This window comes from Astyanax mexicanus, chromosome 25 (assembly GCF_023375975.1).
Source record: "Astyanax mexicanus isolate ESR-SI-001 chromosome 25, AstMex3_surface, whole genome shotgun sequence".
Lineage (NCBI taxonomy): Eukaryota > Metazoa > Chordata > Actinopteri > Characiformes > Acestrorhamphidae > Astyanax > Astyanax mexicanus.
In genome coordinates, this window is record NC_064432.1 from 24,454,004 (window position 1) to 24,473,142 (window position 19,139).

At 40.1% G+C, this 19,139-nt stretch overlaps 1 protein-coding gene across 4 annotated transcripts in view; it reads right to left on the bottom strand.

Annotated features, from left to right (window-relative positions):
- Positions 1-19,139, bottom strand: part of LOC103037411 (collagen alpha-1(XIX) chain) — a 199,858-nt gene that overhangs the window by 124,334 nt on the left and 56,385 nt on the right. For all 4 annotated transcript variants that reach the window (XM_049472167.1, XM_049472166.1, XM_049472164.1 and 1 more), the window contains 3 exons: positions 16,779-16,823; positions 8,140-8,193; positions 4,443-4,478 (listed from right to left, as the gene is read on the bottom strand). In XM_049472167.1, the coding sequence (XP_049328124.1) occupies positions 4,443-4,478; positions 8,140-8,193; positions 16,779-16,823 (135 nt within the window). The remainder of the gene's footprint in view (positions 1-4,442; positions 4,479-8,139; positions 8,194-16,778; positions 16,824-19,139) is intronic.

The window sequence follows — 19,139 nt, forward strand, 5'->3', positions numbered from 1 at the left end:
TAGGGTTGTATAGGGGAGTGTGGAGCAGTATAGGGGAGTGTAGTAGGGTAGTATAGGGGAGTGTAGGGTAGTATAGGGGAGTGTAGTAGGGTAGTATAGGGGAGTGTATGGCACTAGAGGTGATTGTAGTGTAGAGTAAAAAAGGGGAGTGCAGAGCAGTATAGAGAAGTGTAGGGTAGTATAGGGGACTGTAGGGTACTATAGGGGAGTGTATGGTAGTATAGGGGAGTGTAGGGTAGTATAGGGGAGTGTAGTAGGGTAGTCACTGTCCTGCTGCAGAACCTTTAGTACGTCTGAGCTTAAGGTCACAAACTAGCACAAAATGGCACACCAGAGTGTGAACTCATAAAAGGTAGAGTCTCTGGTTGCAGGCCTTTTGCTTATACCTTACAGCCATAAAAATAATTGCAAATCACTGCATGGTTACAATTAAAATGCTAACTGTTAGCGACAAAGCTCTGGAGAAAAGCGGTCATGTGGTACAAAAAACAATGCATTATTAACTTCTATTTCATACAGCATCACCGGGGACGCACTGAAGCATGCTGTCGGCACTTTTGAAGCTGCTGTGCGAATCCCTGGTATCTCCGCTCAGCCTCATAAATGTAAAATTAGCATGAGTAAATACAGTACACGTTCCACTGTGGTACAATTCCGACAGGCTTAGGAACTGTACACACGGCAGGAAGCGGCAGGACGTGCCACAGTTCCGTACAGTACCGAACCCATGCCCACCACAGTGCCTGATCAGAAACAGCATCTGTATTTCCCCTCATGAGGCGCAGGCTAATTAGCTAGCCTCCTGCGGTAAACTCCGCAGACGCTACAGTCCCCTGGTAGCAGGTGTCCCTCTGCTAACGAGAGCTAGCGGCTCGATTTGGACGTCCTTGCTTTGCTTTTTCCTGTGATGCTGTTTGTCCAGAAACTTCAGAGAACTTTCAGAACTTTCCGATCAGTAGCGTAGCATTACGTGTTAGCGCTAGCTGAGCTAGGCTCACAGGGAGGGGAAGCTTTGTTTGCACTACAAATACGCTAATGAACAAAAGTATTAGCATACCAAAAACCATACTACACTCTCCTAAACTATCCTACAGTCCCCTACACTACCATACAGTCCCCTATACTACCCTACAGTCTCATATACTACCCTACACTCCCCTATACTACCCTACATTATCCTACATCACCCTACACTCTCCTATACTAACCTACACTCATCTATTCTATCCTACCCTCTCCCATGCTACCCTACAGTCCCCTATACTACTCTACACTGCCCTATACTACCCTACAGTCCCCTATACTACCTTACAGTCCCCTCTACTACCCTATACTCCCCTATACTACCCTACAGTCTCATATACTACCCTACACTCCCCTATACTACCCTACATTATCCTACATCACCCTACACTCTCCTATACTACCCTACACTCATCTATTCTATCCTACCCTCTCCCATGCTACCCTACAGTCCCCTATACTACTCTACACTGCCCTATACTACCCTACAGTCCCCTATACTACCTTACAGTCCCCTCTACTACCCTATACTCCCCCATACTACCTTTTTGTACCCTTTACTACCCTATATTCCATTATTCTACCCTACACTCATCTATTCTACCCTACCCTCTACCAAGCTACCCTACAGTCCCCTATACTACCTACACTCCCCTATGCAACCCTACACTCTCCTAGACTACTCCATAATCCCCACATACTACCCCTACATTCTCTATACTACCCTACTACACTCCCCTATACTACTCTACACTCCCCTATACTACCTTACAGTTCCCCTTTCTACCCTACACTCTCCTATATTTCCCCATACCCCCCCACACTTCCCTACACTACCCTACAGTCCCTTATACTACCCTATACTCCCCATAGTACCCTACAGTCCCCTATACTACCCTACACTCTCCTATATTTCCCCATACCCCCCCACACTTCCCTACACTACCCTACAGTCCCTTATACTACCCTATACTCCCCATAGTACCCTACAGTCCCCTATACTACCCTACACTCTCCTATATTTCCCCATACCCCCCCACACTTCCCTACACTACCCTACAGTCCCTTATACTTCCCTATACTCCCCATAGTACCCTACAGTCCCCTATACTACCCTACACTCTCCTATATTTCCCCATACCCCCCCACACTTCCCTACACTACCCTACAGTCCCTTATACTTCCCTATACTCCCCATAGTACCCTACAGTCCCCTATACTACCCTACACTCTCCTATATTTCCCCATACCCCCCCACACTTCCCTACACTACCCTACAGTCCCTTATACTTCCCTATACTCCCCATAGTACCCTACAGTCCCCTATACTACCCTATATTAGACTATACTCCCTAAACTACTCTCTACTAATTATAGAACGGGCCCAAATTATAATAGAAAATTTCAGATTCACAGATTAAAGTGACATATGTCACATATTTCCCAAAAATACTGGCCTAAACCATACAGCACAACCACTGGACTACTAAAAAAAACGGGGTGTTCTAAAACTTCTGACCAGTGCAGTCCTGCAGTGTGATAGGTTCTCTCTTCAGCTGCTTGTTTCCCAGGCTTTGGTGCAGTCCTGCTCTCTCATGGCCTGTGGTTGGTCCTCATAACCCTGTAAAGAACCCTGTAAATAATGGGGTTACAGGGTCACCTTACAGAGCTCCAGCTTCCCCTCGCCCAGTCACGCGTACTGGGCAGTTAATACGGAGAGGACCGCCGCTCTGACCACCTGCACATCTGCTGCACGGCTGCGCAGACAGATGTTCTGCAGCATGAGGTCATTTCTGCATTCACGACAATCCGGCGTAAACGTCTGTCTGTCCGTCGTAAATCAGAGATCATGCGTATCAAACGTTTAGTTTCAGAGATGCTGCTGATTATCTGAGATGAAGACACTCAAACTGCTGAAGCTACAGTAGATCAGCACCTCCTGCTGTACTTTATGAGCACTGAGGAAGCTATTAAACCACTTTTAGACACGCAGAGAAAGCCAGAACTTCATAAGCATCACCCGAACATTACCCAAACTTTATCCTGCCAAGAGAACACAATATATTTTCTGGAAAATGTCCCGAACTAGATAACCGGATAATGAATAATTCATGGATGATAATAATCACTGATGGAAAGGAAAGCAAAATCCATAAGTGAACTGAACCAAACACGTAACCGCACACAAGGCAACAGGAGCGGACAATGTTTAATTGGTAGTTTAATATTGATTTTCTAAATCTTGAAGCTGTCTGGATGCTTTACCAACGTTTTTTACTTATCCCTTTAAACGTTCTGGTGACGTTGCTGCAACGCCACTTTTAATTGTTTAGTTTTGGGAATGTTACTTTTAATGTTAGAAGTCACCCAAATGTGGCAAAAGTTAATCAATTCGGACATTATCTGAGGAGCTGTATGTGTGAACACAAATCAGATCAGAATCAGAATCAGAATTGCCTTTATTGTCACATGGTCACAAGTACCAGCGAAATTAGCCATCAACCCATCCATACAATAACATACAAGGGGAAAACAGGACAGGACAGGAAGACAGGGTAAGCCGCAGCGTGTGCACGCGCCGCCAAATCACATCAATTGTATCGACATTACCTATTACTGGATGATGGATAATTATGATATAATAATCATTGATGGAAAGGGAAGCAACACCTTAAGTGAACTGAACCAAATATGTAACCGCACACACAGCAACAGGAGCGGACAGATACTGTAGCTTTCATAAATGCAGGGTAAGTGATTTTTTAAACAGTGCAGACATGGACTATAAAACCAAACAAACTAAAACTATAATTGAAATTGATTATATTAGGCCTAAAATTAATCAGAAAGACATTTTTTAATAATACAATGTGTGTCAGATCCTGAGAGCTCTATTGTGTTTGGCTAAATTTCCGAATTAACTTTGAGCTGATGTATTTTTTTTTTTTAGCTCAAAATACATTTTTTCTATTGATAAACAGAAACTCAAAGATTTTTAGACCAAAATTCCATGACTTTTCCAAAACATTTTGGAAATTTTATTTTTCCAAAGTTTATCCAGGCCTGGAAATTGCTATTTTAAAATTCCATGACTTTTCAAGGTTTTTAATGATCGTAGAACCCAAGCCTTGTATACTATTAGCGGCAGATACAGTACTTAAGGTTGCAGTTTTTTATCGGCATCAGTATCAGACCTAAAAAAAGATTGGTGAACAGTATTAATCCACCCCTTACGGTTCAGTAAATACTCTGTATTCTGGTTTAACCTCTTCAAATATCACTATAAAGACCAATATTCAGATCAAATGGCACCACAGCTTCGTTTCTCTGCTTTATTCGCTACACAGGGAGCTTAAGCGACAGGCCATTAATGCTTTTATTGAACAGTAAAGCGGCGAACAGTGAAAAGTAATACTTACAGAAAGCCCTGATGGACCCGGGAGGCCAGTATCTCCCTGTAAAACAGAGAGAAAAAACTTCTTAGAGAACGAATGGAAATAGATCATCAAAGCAGCTGTGCTGTGTTCCATTCAGAAATACAGGGCAACCAGAGACCATGTAGAGATAATTCTACACTGTGAGATCGGGAGGTGTTCCAAAAAGTCATCATTAATGAGTGCGCACTTCTTCTCGAACTGTGTTTCAGATATTTCTAGATTTCTAGAGCTTTCCATGACTATGTAGGCCAAGAGAAATTACTGATTTGATCGATTAGCCTTTATTATCATACATGTATGATATTGATATTGGCTAGAAATGTAACCAGGAATAGAAAGGAGATTAAATAGAAGTGAATCAGATTATTATTCTGAATTAAGAAATACCTCAGAGAGAGATAGCGGAGATGCCACTGATTAAAAAGGAAGAAACACCATAAGTTAACAGATCCAAATACATAACCGCACACACAGCAACAGGAGCAGATAGATACTGTAGCTTCCATAATAACAGGGGAACTGCCCACACTACTAGACGTGAATCCTAGACCAGCTACTACCAGCTATGATTCATTAGCCTATATTATCATGTATGTATGTATGATATCGATATTTGCTAGGAATGCACCCAGAAATACAGTTAGGCGTATTATAAGGATTTGGACAGTGTCACAATGTTCATGAAATGAAACGAACAAAACGCAGTTGAAATGTAAATTTTTTGAGTTGAACAAAAATATCCAATTAAATGTTTAGGAATTACAACCATTTCCGGGGTTTAAAAGTAATCGGACAAATTAAAAGCTATTCTCAAAAGCTATTTTATGGACTGGATGAGATATTTTCTCATTAATTTATCATCAGTTAAGCAGGTAAAAGATCTGGAGATAATTCCAGGTGTGTATTTTGTATTTGGAACCAAACCACATCCCCTGTGAAACATGGTGGTGGTAGTATGGGCATGTATGGCTTCCAGTGTCACTAGGTCACTATTGTATATCAAATTCAACCAAATGCAGAAAGCTGATTAGACAGTTCTTAAACAGTACAGATGATGCAATGATGCAAAACATAATTAGAAGTATATCTAATGTAAATAATTTAGTATTCTATACTGAAGAAAAAGTTTTTTCTTTTTTTTAAAGTTGGGAAGACAAAAATTGTTAGGTTCAACTTTGCATAAAAAAATCCTCCATGTTGAATCTACTTTAACTTAAAATACTGTTTTATTCAACTTACAGTACCACTTAAAAGTTTGTATACACCTTTAATTCAGTATTTTTTCATGATGTTAAATGTTCTGCATTGTAGATTAACACTAAATTCACCCAAACTATAAATAAAAACTTTGTTTGTATAAAAAAAATTGTTAAAAAGAGAGCTTTGAACATCTCTGCTGGATTTTCTCAGTCAGCTTTATGAGTTTTAGAGTCTCCTGGAATTCAGGCGTTCAGTTAACAGCTGTGCTGAACTCATCAAGAGTTAATAAATACTTGAGTTTCTTGTCTCTTAATAAAGTGTTTGAGAGCATCAGTTAAAGTAAAGTAGTGAAGAGGTAGAGTTACAGGTATATGCAAAAAGAAGAATTTCAAGAAAATGTAATGCATCAACATGATGAAATGAAGAAACTGGCACTCATCAGGAAACAAGGTATCATATTCTCCATATTTTGACAGAATGTCGCCGGGCGTTTCTGATTTCTTGCTCTGGAGAGCAGAGAACAGTCGCCTCGTACGTTAAAACGTAAAGGTCAATAGTAGTGAAATATCACTTTTTGCTCGTAACAGTCGTTCCGAGAGATTTCCCCGAGCGGAATCCAGTCAATCCGCCGGACAGGAAGTAGAAGCACTCTCCGCCGCGGTGCCGGCGTTATGATATACGAGTGGCTTTAACACAAACCAGACCCACTCAAACACTCGCGCTGTAAAAGCTTCGTAATGTTAACAGAGGGATAGAGATCTGCGGGAGCGCCGTATGGACAGTGTTTAACGTCAAACGCACATCCGTTTAATCTCCGCTAAGAGCCGAATTCACACTTCCTGCTCCGAGGAAACCGTGACCACACACATATATCCTCACCAAACACAGATTCTGACCTGTTTTGGTTTGTTTTCACACACAAAAACTCCAAACATCCAAACCGTAGATCGAATTGTGATTCACTGATGTTAAGAAAAGCAACACTACAAGTGAACTGAACCAACCACATAACCGCACACACGGCAACAGGAGCGGAGAGATACTGTAGCTTCCAGCATACCTGCAGGGGTATGGAAACTAACTGGGAATCACAGGAAATGTATCGGCTTGTGCAAAAAAAAAAAAAAAAAAAAAAAAAAAAAAAAAAAAAAAAAAAAAAAAAAAAAACGATGATGGTGACCGGCTGCTTCTGGCTAGAACTGTCCGTGGAAACACACCTAACAATGTCTGACTAGTAGAACATTTTCATTAGAACGTTACAGTTACCTTTAAGCTTTCTGGATGTTCTTTGAATGTGTTTATTTAATGTTTTTTAAATGTTCTGGTAATGTAACTGCAACATCACTTTTGTCAATGTTTTAATTTTTAGTTTTAGGAATATTACTTTAAATGTTAAAAGTCCTATTAAAAAATAGGATGTGGCAAAAGTCACGGGATAAGGTTAAGGTGGAGGGATGTGGCAAAAGTTAAGGAATGTGGCAAAAGTCACGGGATGTGGCAAAAATCCCAGAATTGGGCAAAAGTAACTTAAAGTTGAGGGAGGTGGCAAAAGTTACGGGATGTGGTAAAAGTCACAGAATGAAGCAAAAAGTCATGGGATGTGGCAAAAATCATGGGAAATGAGAATCTTGGGACATGGCAAAAGTTGAGGGATGCTGCAAAAGTCATGGGACATGATTAAAATTGAGGGAGGTGGCAAAAGTCAAGGAACTTGCCAAAAGTCTTGGGATGTGGCAAAAGACACAAGATAGGGCAATCAAAGGATGGGGCAAAAGTCACAGGATGGGCAAAAGTCACGGGATAAGGTAAAAGTTGAGGGATGCAGCAAAAGTCACAGGACGTGGCGGGCGGGATGTGGCAAAAGTCATGGAACATGGTTAAAGCTAAAGAAAGGTAGGTAAAGTCATGGGACGTGGCAAAAGTCACTGGACGTGGCAAAAGTCACGGGACACAGTAAAAGTCGAGGGATGTGACAAAATCATGGCATGTGGTAGAAATCCCAGGATATAGCAAATGTCATGGGATGTGGCAAAAGTCATGAGTTGTGTCATAATTTAGAGAAAGGGTGGCAAAAGTCAGGAGATGTGGTGGATATGTCAAAAGTCAGATGACCTGTCAAAAGTCATGGTACAGAGGACAGTGATTGCTGTGCATGTGGCGTGTCGGTGCAGTGCATCTCTAACGAGGCAGCAGGGATCGGGTTCAGTCACGGCGTACGTGTTCAGAGATTACATTACGTTAAACACAAGCAACAACTGTGTTTACAGAAGCGGCCGCAGGTCTGTGGAGCGGTGAGATCAGGTGGTGCGTTCGTGACGAGACGTCCCACCTGACCCACAGATAAATCATTCATTAATACCGAGGGCAGGCGTGGCCTCTGATTAAAAATACAGACAGTGTTGAGAGACGTCTGATCTCTCTCTCTTTCTCTCTGTGAATAAAGACATTACAGGTCAGTTTCGCTCGCAGGGACACTTACTTTATCACCTTTAGGACCAGGTGGACCCCCAGGCCCGGGGTCTCCTTTCAGACCCTGAGGAGAAAGAAGACACACAAAATCTGAGTTAATTTCCAGAGATTTCACTAAGAAAAAAAGAAACAAATAAAAAAGAACAAAAATACATTCATTCAAACTACAAAATCACTTTAATATAGAAATACAGCCATCAAACTAAGCTGAACTGCTTGAATTTTTGCACCAGGAGTAAAGCAGCATAAAGTTATCCAAAAGCAGTGTGTAAGACTGGTGGAGGAGAACATGATGGTAAGATGCATGAAAACTGTGATTAAAAATCAGGGTTATTCCACCAAATATTGATTTCTGAACTCTTAAAACTTTATGAATATGAACTTGTTTTCTTTGCATTATTTGAGGTCTGAAAGCTCTGCATCTTATAGAATAAAACAACAATGTTTATTTTACTCAAACATAAACCTATAAATAGCAAAATCAGAGAAACTGATTCAAAAACTGAAGTGCTCTCTTCATTTTTTTTTTCCAAAGCTGTATACATCAATCATGGTATCCACGCTATTACACACTCCTACCTACAGCTGCTCGCCCTTAAAAATAAAATATAGTCAGAATGTTTCCCTGAACCCACTACTTTTCCTAAAATAATTAAATTAATCTGACACAATAGAAAGGCCTCGAAAGAGCTTGAAAACCTCCAAAGACCTTAAAAGACCTCAAAAGTCTATGAAAAACCTCAAAAAGACCGCAAAAAGACACACAAAGACCTACAAAGATCTCAGAAGACCTCAAAAAGACCTACAAAGATCTCAAAAGACCTCAAAAAACATACAAAGATCTCAAAAGACCTCAAAAAGACATACAAAGATCTCAAAAAGACCTACAAATACCTACAAAGACCTCAAAAGACATCAAAAAGACCTCAAAAAGACCTACAAAGACCTACAAAGATCTCAAAAGACCCCCAAAAGACCTCAAAAAGACCTACAAAGACCTCAAAAAGACCTACAAAGACCTACAAAATCTCAAAAAAACACAAAAGTCCTTGCAATGCCTCAAAAGCTCTAAAAAGGCTTTTGGTTTATGACACTGGTAAGGTTCTGGTTTTATCTCTTTGCTAGGTTGCTAGGTTTTGTTAACTGCATGTATCTGGTAAGTGTGTCAAGCCATACGCATTCGTGCTAGAACCTCTACTTAAAAGACCTTAAACATTATCAAACAATTGTTCAACTAATGCAGTGAACAACATGCATTGAGTCCAGTTTGGCGAGACCATGCAGTAGAGCTCTCAAACTGTGATTTACGTCTTTTTCAAATCGTGACAGCACTTTAGACAGATGTGTCATTAGCGGTGAGAAACATTGCCACCCACCGAGCTCTACCCAACCCCCCACCAACCCTTTAGAAACCCTCAGAAACCCTCAGGAACCCAGAACCCCGCCTCCCCAACCTTCCCAACACACATATTTTCCTGATCCTCTTCGGTCATAGCCGGGATTAGGAGTCTTCATCGCTTTAGTCCCTCCGGCCGCGAGTGCGCTGGATCTGATTGGAGATAGGAGGTTAGGACGGCCTCGGGCAAAGTCGAGACACTCGCTGGAGCAAAGTGAAAAACAGGGAGGATGGTGGGGGCAATTGTTGAGGGGGATAATGTGGAATTGAAAACGAAGGAAAGAAATAAAGGGTGGCGGCGGCGGCTGATGGATGAGGCCTGACGCGTATCGACAGGCTAAATTTACAGCAGGCCTTGTTAGGTGTGACACATTTGCCCCGCCGGCGAGAAAAGAGAGAGGGAGAGAGAGAGACGGGTTGAGGGAGGGAGAGAGAGAGAACGAATGACAAAGAATAGAGAGAGAGAGAGAGAAAAGGTCTGTAGAGTAAGTTCTGAATGGACTCGTTCTGAACGCGGTCGTTTGTCTTAGTTAAGCGTCTGACTGAACAGCCTATTAATAGTGAATTATATCAGCTGCAGACGAATGCCCTCGCCAAGCTTACCGCCAGAGATGGCACTAATTTACCAGAGTGACTCGATGAGCAAGAACCTGTCCTGAAGTTCTCCAAAAGGAAAGAACTGCGTCTTTATTGATGGAGCCTTCAGAGCGCTGGTCTACGAACAGGTTGAATCGCTGTTAATCACAGGTTGAGGGTTGATCAGTAGGGTGTTGGGTAATCGAACTCTGGACCTGTACTGATGAAGCCTTTAGAGCTCTAAAACAGGAAAATCCGAAAGACTACATTACAATTCTTTGGGTTTTTCGAAGTTTTTAATGTCATTTGAGGTCATTTTTGAGGTCTGATGCAACATAATACATTAAAACAAAAGCCAAGAGATGAACCAATGAGCTGAAAGTTCTCCAAAAGTAAAGGACTGTGTCTTTATTGATGAACCTTCCGAGCGCTTGTCTACGATCAGGTTGAATCGCCATTAATCACAGGTTGAGGGTTGATCAGTAGGGTGATGGGTAATCTAATCGAAAAAGTCAAACAAGCTTCCGGTTGATGCAACACACACTAAACTCCAATTTCTCCAAAGTGATAAAGTGATGGAAAGGACTATTCTTAGATAAGAAACTCTGGCCTTGTACTGATGAAGCCTTCAGAGCTCTGAAGCAGGAAAATCTAAAGATTGAATCACAATCTTTGGGTTTTTCAAGGTCTTTTTAAGGTAATTTGAGGTCATTATAGAGGTCTGATGGAACATAATACAGCAAAACAAAATAGGTCATGTCCAAGAGAAGAACCAATGGGCTAAAAGTTCTCTAAAAGTAAAGGACTGTGTCTTTATGGATGGAGCCTTCAGAGCACTGATCTACGATCAGGTTAAATCACTGTTAATCACAGGTGAGGGTTGATCAGTAGGGTGTTGGGTAATTGAAACAAGCCAAACAAGCTTCTGATTGATGCAGAACACACTGAAGTCCAAGTTCTCCAAAGTGATGGAAAGGACTACATTTAGATAAGGACTTTCGGTTCTGTACTAACGAAGCCTTCAGAGCTCTGAACCAGGAAAATCAGAAAGACCGAATCACATTCTTTGGGTTTTTTGAAAGCTTTCTAATGTCATTAGAGGTCTGATGCAACATAATGCATTAAAACAAACACCAAAGGTGAACCAATGGGCTGAAAGTTCTCAAAAAAAATTGATCAGTAGGGTGTTGGGCAATCGAACTCTGGACCTGTACTGATGAAGCCTTCAGAGCTCTGAACCAGGAAAATCAGAAAGACTACATTACAATTCTTTGGGTTTTTCGAAGTTTTTTAAGGTAATTTGAGGTCATTTTACAGGTCTAATGCAACAGAAAGGACTGTGTCTTTATTGATGGAGCCTTCTGTCAGTGCTGGTCTACGATCAGGGTGAACCGGTTGAGGGTTGATCAGTAGGGTGTTGGGAACTGGAGAGCAATTGATCTGTAACGTCTTGCTGATGAAGCCTTTACAGTTCTGAACCAGGAAAATCAGAAAGGCCGAATCACAGTCTTCAGGTTTTCCCATTTAAGTGTTTCTTAGGACCCCCAGGATCTCTGTAACAAAAATGTTCTCCAATGACTCCTTTAGGGACTGTATGGGCCAGGTTGGTTGAGAGCAAAAGCTGATTTAAAACCCTGGTGAGATCCATAAATCTCGTAAGCCCCCATTTTCACCTAAACACAACTTTTATGCTGATGCAACATAATACAGCAGAACAAAAAAGGTGATTTTAAGAGCGAGAATATGTCCAAGAGATCAACCAATGGGCTGAAAGTTCTCCAAGATGATGAAAAAACTGTTAAAGTTCTCCAAAGTGATGGAAAGGACAACATTTCGATAAGGACTTTCAGCCTTGTATTGATGAAGCCTCTAGAGCATTAACTTTGCAGATAATTGGAGACTTTTACCAACAAAAATGACTTTAATGTATTTAAATATTTCACAGTCCACCAAGAGTACAAAATGCACTGTACTGACATTTCTGGACTACATTTAGCAAAGCTTTGGTTTTGGATTCATGACGGATACAAAACCTAGATCTAGAACCAGGATTTTGAGCCTAAGAGCAGAAGCTAAAGCTAGAATTTTAAAACCAAACACCAAAAGCTACTATTGTACCAAGCGTTTTCCAATGAGATTGTTTGAATAGTCCATTTGTTGGGACTACGTTTTATCATTTTATTTCTAATTTTCTCCCCATCACTTGTGATGTCTCAACTCAAGGTAGGTGAAGACTAGCACACGCCTCCTCCGATACATGTGAAGTCAGACTCTGCCTCTTTTTTAAACTGCTGCTGATGCAGCATTGCCAAGTAGCATCACAGCGCTAACGCTCGGAGGAAAGCACAGCGACTCGTCTCTGATACATCAGCTCACAGATGCAGCCTTGTGCTGATCCACATCACCCTAGCAGTGATGAGAAGAAAGAGCGCCATCTACTGTACCCACCCAGAAAGAGAGAGCAAGACCAACTGTGCTCTCTCAGGGCTCCGGCAGCTGATGGAAAGCTGCATGACCGGGATTCGAACCGGGATTCAAACAAGCTATGATCTTTTGATCGTAATGGCAGCACTTTAAAGCACTAAAACACTTGCCAACCCCCAAATGTTGGACAGATGTGAAAGATCTGCTGATTTGGGACCAGTATGATAAATGTTATGCTCCTCAAAAGCTCAGAGAACAATACTGTATCTGATTCACCTCCTCATATAAATACCGTCCCCCGCCAGACGCTGACTGGTGGACTGAATTAGAGTGGGATTGCCGGATCGATAAAAGGTGTAAGAGTAAAATCAGCCAGTGGTTGACTGGTTATTTCGTTAAGGCTCTACTGGAGCTCTAACGTATGAAGCTCCGGTTCAGGCGGTCGATATTTACGAGGTAATTCATAAACAGAACACGGCTAGCCTGACTTACAGTTATGTTCCTGATGACCGAGCCACTTCATTATCCTGATCCTTAGAGAGGAACCCTGCGCTACACCTCAAACAGGTAGAATTTACGTCTTTATGCATTAAGCTACCAGTCAAAAGTTTTATAACCATGGCTTTAGTCGTTCAGTGGTTGAACATCTGAATTGTTTGCATCAATTTTTGCGTTTCTGACCACAATTTCACCAAAGATTGTAGTCCTACGTCCAAGGTTCCGTAAAAATGGCATTTTCCATACAAATTATTACACATTATTTATCTAAACCCTTTTAAACCCTGCATTACAATGGACTTGAAACTAACTGTTGTTAATGAGATTATGAGAATAGCACATGAACCAGCCAATGAACCAGTTTACAAGACAATGAAAGAGTAGGTTAGCCCCACCCACTATTCATCTATCTATCTATCTATCTATCTATCCATATATATATATATATAGTTAATTTGGATATAAAATGCTCACATGCAGTTTTACAAGCCTATTTACTAATCTGTTAATTACAATACTGTTACAATATTTACAACCCTGTTACAATATGCATCACCCTGTTAACTACAACCCTGTTACAATGCTTACAACCCTGTTACACAATTTACAACCTTATTTACAACCCTGTTACAATATTTTCAACCTTATTAACAACCCTGTTACAATACTCACAACCCTGTTACAATACTTATAACATTATTCCCAACCCTGTTACAATATTCCCAACCCTGTTTCAATACTTACAACCTTACTTTCAACCTTGTTACAATATTTACAACCCTGTTACAATACAATACAACCATTTACAACCATTTTCTGATTCATTGAGTATCTTTATATAATCTTTATCAAGAGACACCATAGGATTTCTATCCTTAACCTTAATGGCAAGGTGTTTGTTTAGCTCTACTGTATCATCTACAGAACGTCTGAGATTTATGCTCTAATGTAAAATATATAACCTGCAACATTAAAGAGCAGAATGGCAGGGGGCGTGGCTGCTGATAGGCTGAGTGGCAGGCGCTCAGAGCCCCGTGGAACCGGATCCGGCCGGGTAACGGAGCAGTCCCGAGTGCCACTGTGAGCGAATGCCACTGAGCTCACGCCAGGAAACACTTCTCCAGACTTTCCACTCGCTCAGCACTTCAAACATACAGATGTTCAGAGAGGAGGAGCTAAAGATCAAAAACACCACGGATTCCTTTACATAAACACCAGCAAACACTGGATACAAACTCGATACGTATAGCACTCACCACCAGCACTGCTGACTCAGCATCCGCACTGTCTCAACAGCTTTAAATAGAGCATGACGCTCACTGAAACTCTACACATCTGCACTGAGCGCCCAAACACCCCGCGTTACACGCCAATCACTGCCTTCAGATTCAACCCTGCAATCAAATCCTCACAGCAATCATCCAACTAAACCTAACAGAAAGCCTCAACTTCACTTAGTGAGGATTTAAAACCTTCAGATGCAGTTTTAGAACCATATTTACCACACTGTTACAGTATTTACAACCCTGTTACAATACCCACAACACTGTTACAGTATTTACAACCCTGTTACAATACCCACAACACTGTTACAGTATTTACAACCCTGTTACAATACCCACAACACTGTTACAGTATTTACAACCCTGTTACAGTATTTACAACCCTGTTACAGTATTTACAACCCTGTTACAATACCCACAACACTGTTACAGTATTTACAACCCTGTTACAGTATTTACAACCCTGTTACAGTATTTACAACCCTGTTACAGTATTTACAACCCTGTTACAATACCCACAACACTGTTACAGTATTTACAACACTGTTACAGTATTTACAACCCTGTTACAATACCCACAACACTGTTACAGTATTTACAACCCTGTTACAGTATTTACAACCCTGTTACAGTATTTACAACCCTGTTACAGTATTTACAACACTGTTACAGTATTTACAACCCTGTTACAATACCCACAACACTGTTACAGTATTTACAACCCTGTTACAGTATTTACAACCCTGTTACAGTATTTACAACACTGTTACAGTATTTACAACCCTGTTACAGTATTTACAACCCTGTTACAATACCCACAACACTGTTACAGTAATTACAACCCTGTTACAATACCCACAACACTGTTACAGTATTTACAACCCTGTTACAATACCCACAACACTGTTACATTATTTACAACCCTGTTACAGTATTTACAACCCTGTTACAATACCCACAACACTGTTACAGTATTTACAACCCTGTTACAGTTTTTACAACCCTGTTACAATACCCACAACACTGTTACAGTATTTACAACCCTGTTACAATACCCACAACACTGTTACAGTAATTACAACCCTGTTACAATACCCACAACACTGTTACAGTATTTACAACCCTGTTACAGTTTTTACAACCCTGTTACAATACCCACAACACTGTTACAGTATTTACAACCCTGTTACAATACCCACAACACTGTTACAGTAATTACAACCCTGTTACAATACCCACAACCCTGTTACAGTTTTTACAACCCTGTTACAATACCCACAACACTGTTACAGTATTTACAACCCTGTTACAGTTTTTACAACCCTGTTACAATACCCACAACACTGTTACAGTATTTACAACCCTGTTACAATACCCACAACACTGTTACAGTATTTACAACCCTGTTACAGTTTTTACAACCCTGTTACAATACCCACAACACTGTTACAGTATTTACAACCCTGTTACAATGCCCACAACACTGTTACAGGAATTACAACCCTGTTACAATATTTAAAACCCCAATAATTACCACCCTGTTACAATATTTACAACCTGTTAATTACCATCCTCTCACAATATTTACTACCCTTTTACAATATTTACAACCTGTTAATTACAACCCTGTTACAATATTTACAACCCTGTTACAACAATTACAACCCTGGTACAATATTCACAATCCTGTTACAACAATTATAATCTTATTTACAACCCTATTACAATACTTTTAACCTTATTTACAACCCTGTTACAATATTCACAGCCCTGTTACAATACTTATAATTTTTTTTTACAACCCTGTAACAGGAATTTCAACCCTGGAGCAATATCTACGACCCTGTTACAGTATTTACAACCCTGTTACAATACTAATAATGCTGTTACAGGAATTATAACCCTGTTATAATACTTACAACCCTCTTAAAATATTTACAACTCTGTTACAATAATTATCGCCCTGTTACAATATTTATCGCCCTGCTAGAATAATTACAACCCTGGAGCAATACCTACAACCCTGCTATTTAAAGCCCTGTTACAATATTTACAACAGTGTTAATTACAACCCTGTTACAATATTTACCACCCTGTTATTTTACACCACTAGAGGTTTTCTCCAGGTGTTTCCTGGAGAGTAAAGAATTAGCGCTTCAGTATTGTAAATATGAGGAGTTCTGGTACTCTTGTACGGAGCAGCTCCTCACGTTACAGTAGATCAGGGGTAAATCTGATCATGTCGGGTCACTGATGAGCTTCTGCAGTACAGCACAGATAATTAACTGATGAACTGACCCAGGTACAGATATATTAAATAATGATAAATTACACTGCAGCTCCTCTAAAACAGCTACGGGTCACATGACCCACACATAACCCTAATAAAAATAATAAAACTAAACTAGCGTGTGGTGTTGATGCAGAACTGATTGTACATTTAGATATAAAGTATAGAAGCTGATGTCTTACCTGTAGACCAGGTGTTCCTATAGGACCAGGCTCTCCGGGAGCTCCCTTTACACCAGAGGAAAGAAAAGAAATTTACAGTACATTAGATTAGACATGCATCAATCGGTTGTGGTTGTGAGCATCTGAGCCAAAATCAGGCCTAGATTACATTTTTCTATCATGTTATTTACATTCCACCTTAAAAATGCACCGCAGCCTTGTAACTTCTGCATCATTTAAGGTGGAACGTAAAACTAAATAAGAAGCTGCCAAATAAGAAGCCGACTTTAACTTTGAGAGCCAAAAGTCAGAGGCTCCACCCCCCCCAAATATAATCAGGAATAAATGATCTAGTGTAGGCCTTTATTAATTACCTTCATATTACAATTTTTTACTATATATAGAAGATATATTGTCCTAGAAATCTTTTTTTTTTATATTCTCTGGATTTTTTGTGTAAATTTGTTCCAGACGTTTGTACTTTTGTTGATTTTGTTTTGTGTTTTTGTGAAGTTTCTCTAGATTTTTTGTATTTTTGTGGACATTTTCAATTTTGTGGATTTTCTCTGGATTTCTTTTTGTAAAATTTCTCTGGATTTTTTGTGTTTTTGAGGAATTTCTCTGGACGTTTTTACTTTTGTGGATTTTCTCTGGAGTTTTTGTGGATTTACTCTTGATTTTTTTGTGTTTTTGTAAATTATCTCTGGATTTTGCTGCTAAAGTCTTTTATTTCTGGAATCTATTGTTTGCTTCTGCTTAATTAGTTTGTTTAATAATATGGAAATATGAGAATTCGCCATAAAAACTAACCATATAGTAATAATTCTTTAACTTTTCAGTGCAGAAATTCAGTTTAACTGCTGTGTATTGGAACAAAGTGGTTGTGTCATGTTTGGAAATGCATCAAAGCTGGCGTGTTGGGTGTGGCTATTCCTCAGACATTTACAGGTTTCAGTGTACCTGTCAGTCTAAAATCAGGTGACCAATGGATATTCAAGATGAATGCCTCATTCTAAGCCCCGCCCACCAGTGAAAAATGTGCTAAAACTCACAAGCAAAAGGTTTTAGCAGCAAAATCTACAAAAAATCCAGAGAAAATTCCCAAAAATACTAATTTTTCCTTTTAATTCTTAAACTTTTGTTAGCAAATTTAGTAATTATATGTAAAATTAACTTCATACAGGACTTTCTACGCTGTAAAATGTTGGCTCTCACAAAAAGGTTCCCTTTATTTCGAATGAAACAAACCGAAATTGTAGGAAAAGTCAGAGGAAAAGGTCAGTTTTGCACATTAAAGGAGATTTAATGATAATTATCTGACTGATCTGTAATGAACGCTGTAAACTGGGCCCTTATTTCAGGACGAGGGTCCGGAGCGAGGGGTCCCGGCTCCCCGTTATCTGCACCGCATCCGTCAATCACGCCGATGAAGCGGCTATTCATCCTGCCTCTCTCTCTCCGGCGGCGGAGTCACACTGCTCTTTGTTTCCTATCTGATTTTATTCCATACCCACATTTTTACCCCATTACCGCTGTAACGCTGATGTCACGCAGTGTCTCAGCCAATCAGACGCCAAGACCCCGGCCAAAGCATCCTGTCAGAGCGTGTCCGAGCCCTGGCACCGCATCGCCTTTACACAGCCAGCTCTAAAACCAGGTCAAACCGGGCTTTACTGCAGCCGGCGGCACCGGACCCTAACACAAACCTCCTACAGCATCTCCATATTACTACTGTTCTTCAACTTCAACATAGTTTCATTAATAACAGACCAATACAAAACTTCCTATTTCTATTTTCACACTGACTTCTTTCCTGTCTGTCTCCATTTATCCATATACTAGTGCATCTCAACATATAAAAATATCATTGAAAACGTAACATTCATTGATTATATAGATGTATTAAACACAGAGTGATCTATTTAAAGCTTTTATATTTCTTTTATTGTTGATTATGATCATGGCTTACAGTCAATAAAAAAAAAAAATAATAAAAAAAAATCAGTGTCTCAGAAAATTTGAATATTATATAAGACCAATTGGCCAAGTCCTGCTGGAAAATGAAATCTGCATCTCTATAAAAGTTGTCAGTAGCAGAGGGAAGCTGTAAGATATGAAGTGCTGTAAGATTTTGCGGGAAAACAAAACTGCACTGACTTTAGACTTGATAATAAAACACAGTGGATCAACACCAGCAGATGACATGGATCTTCATCTGTCTGTCTTTCGATATATTCTATCCATTCTATCCATTCTACCAGTCTGTTTTAGTCTGTCTGACCATCCATCTGTACATTGCCTCATCCATTTATTCCTATATCTATCTGTCTGTTTGTATATCCAGCTGTACAAACATCCATAGATCCATATATCAGTCTGTCT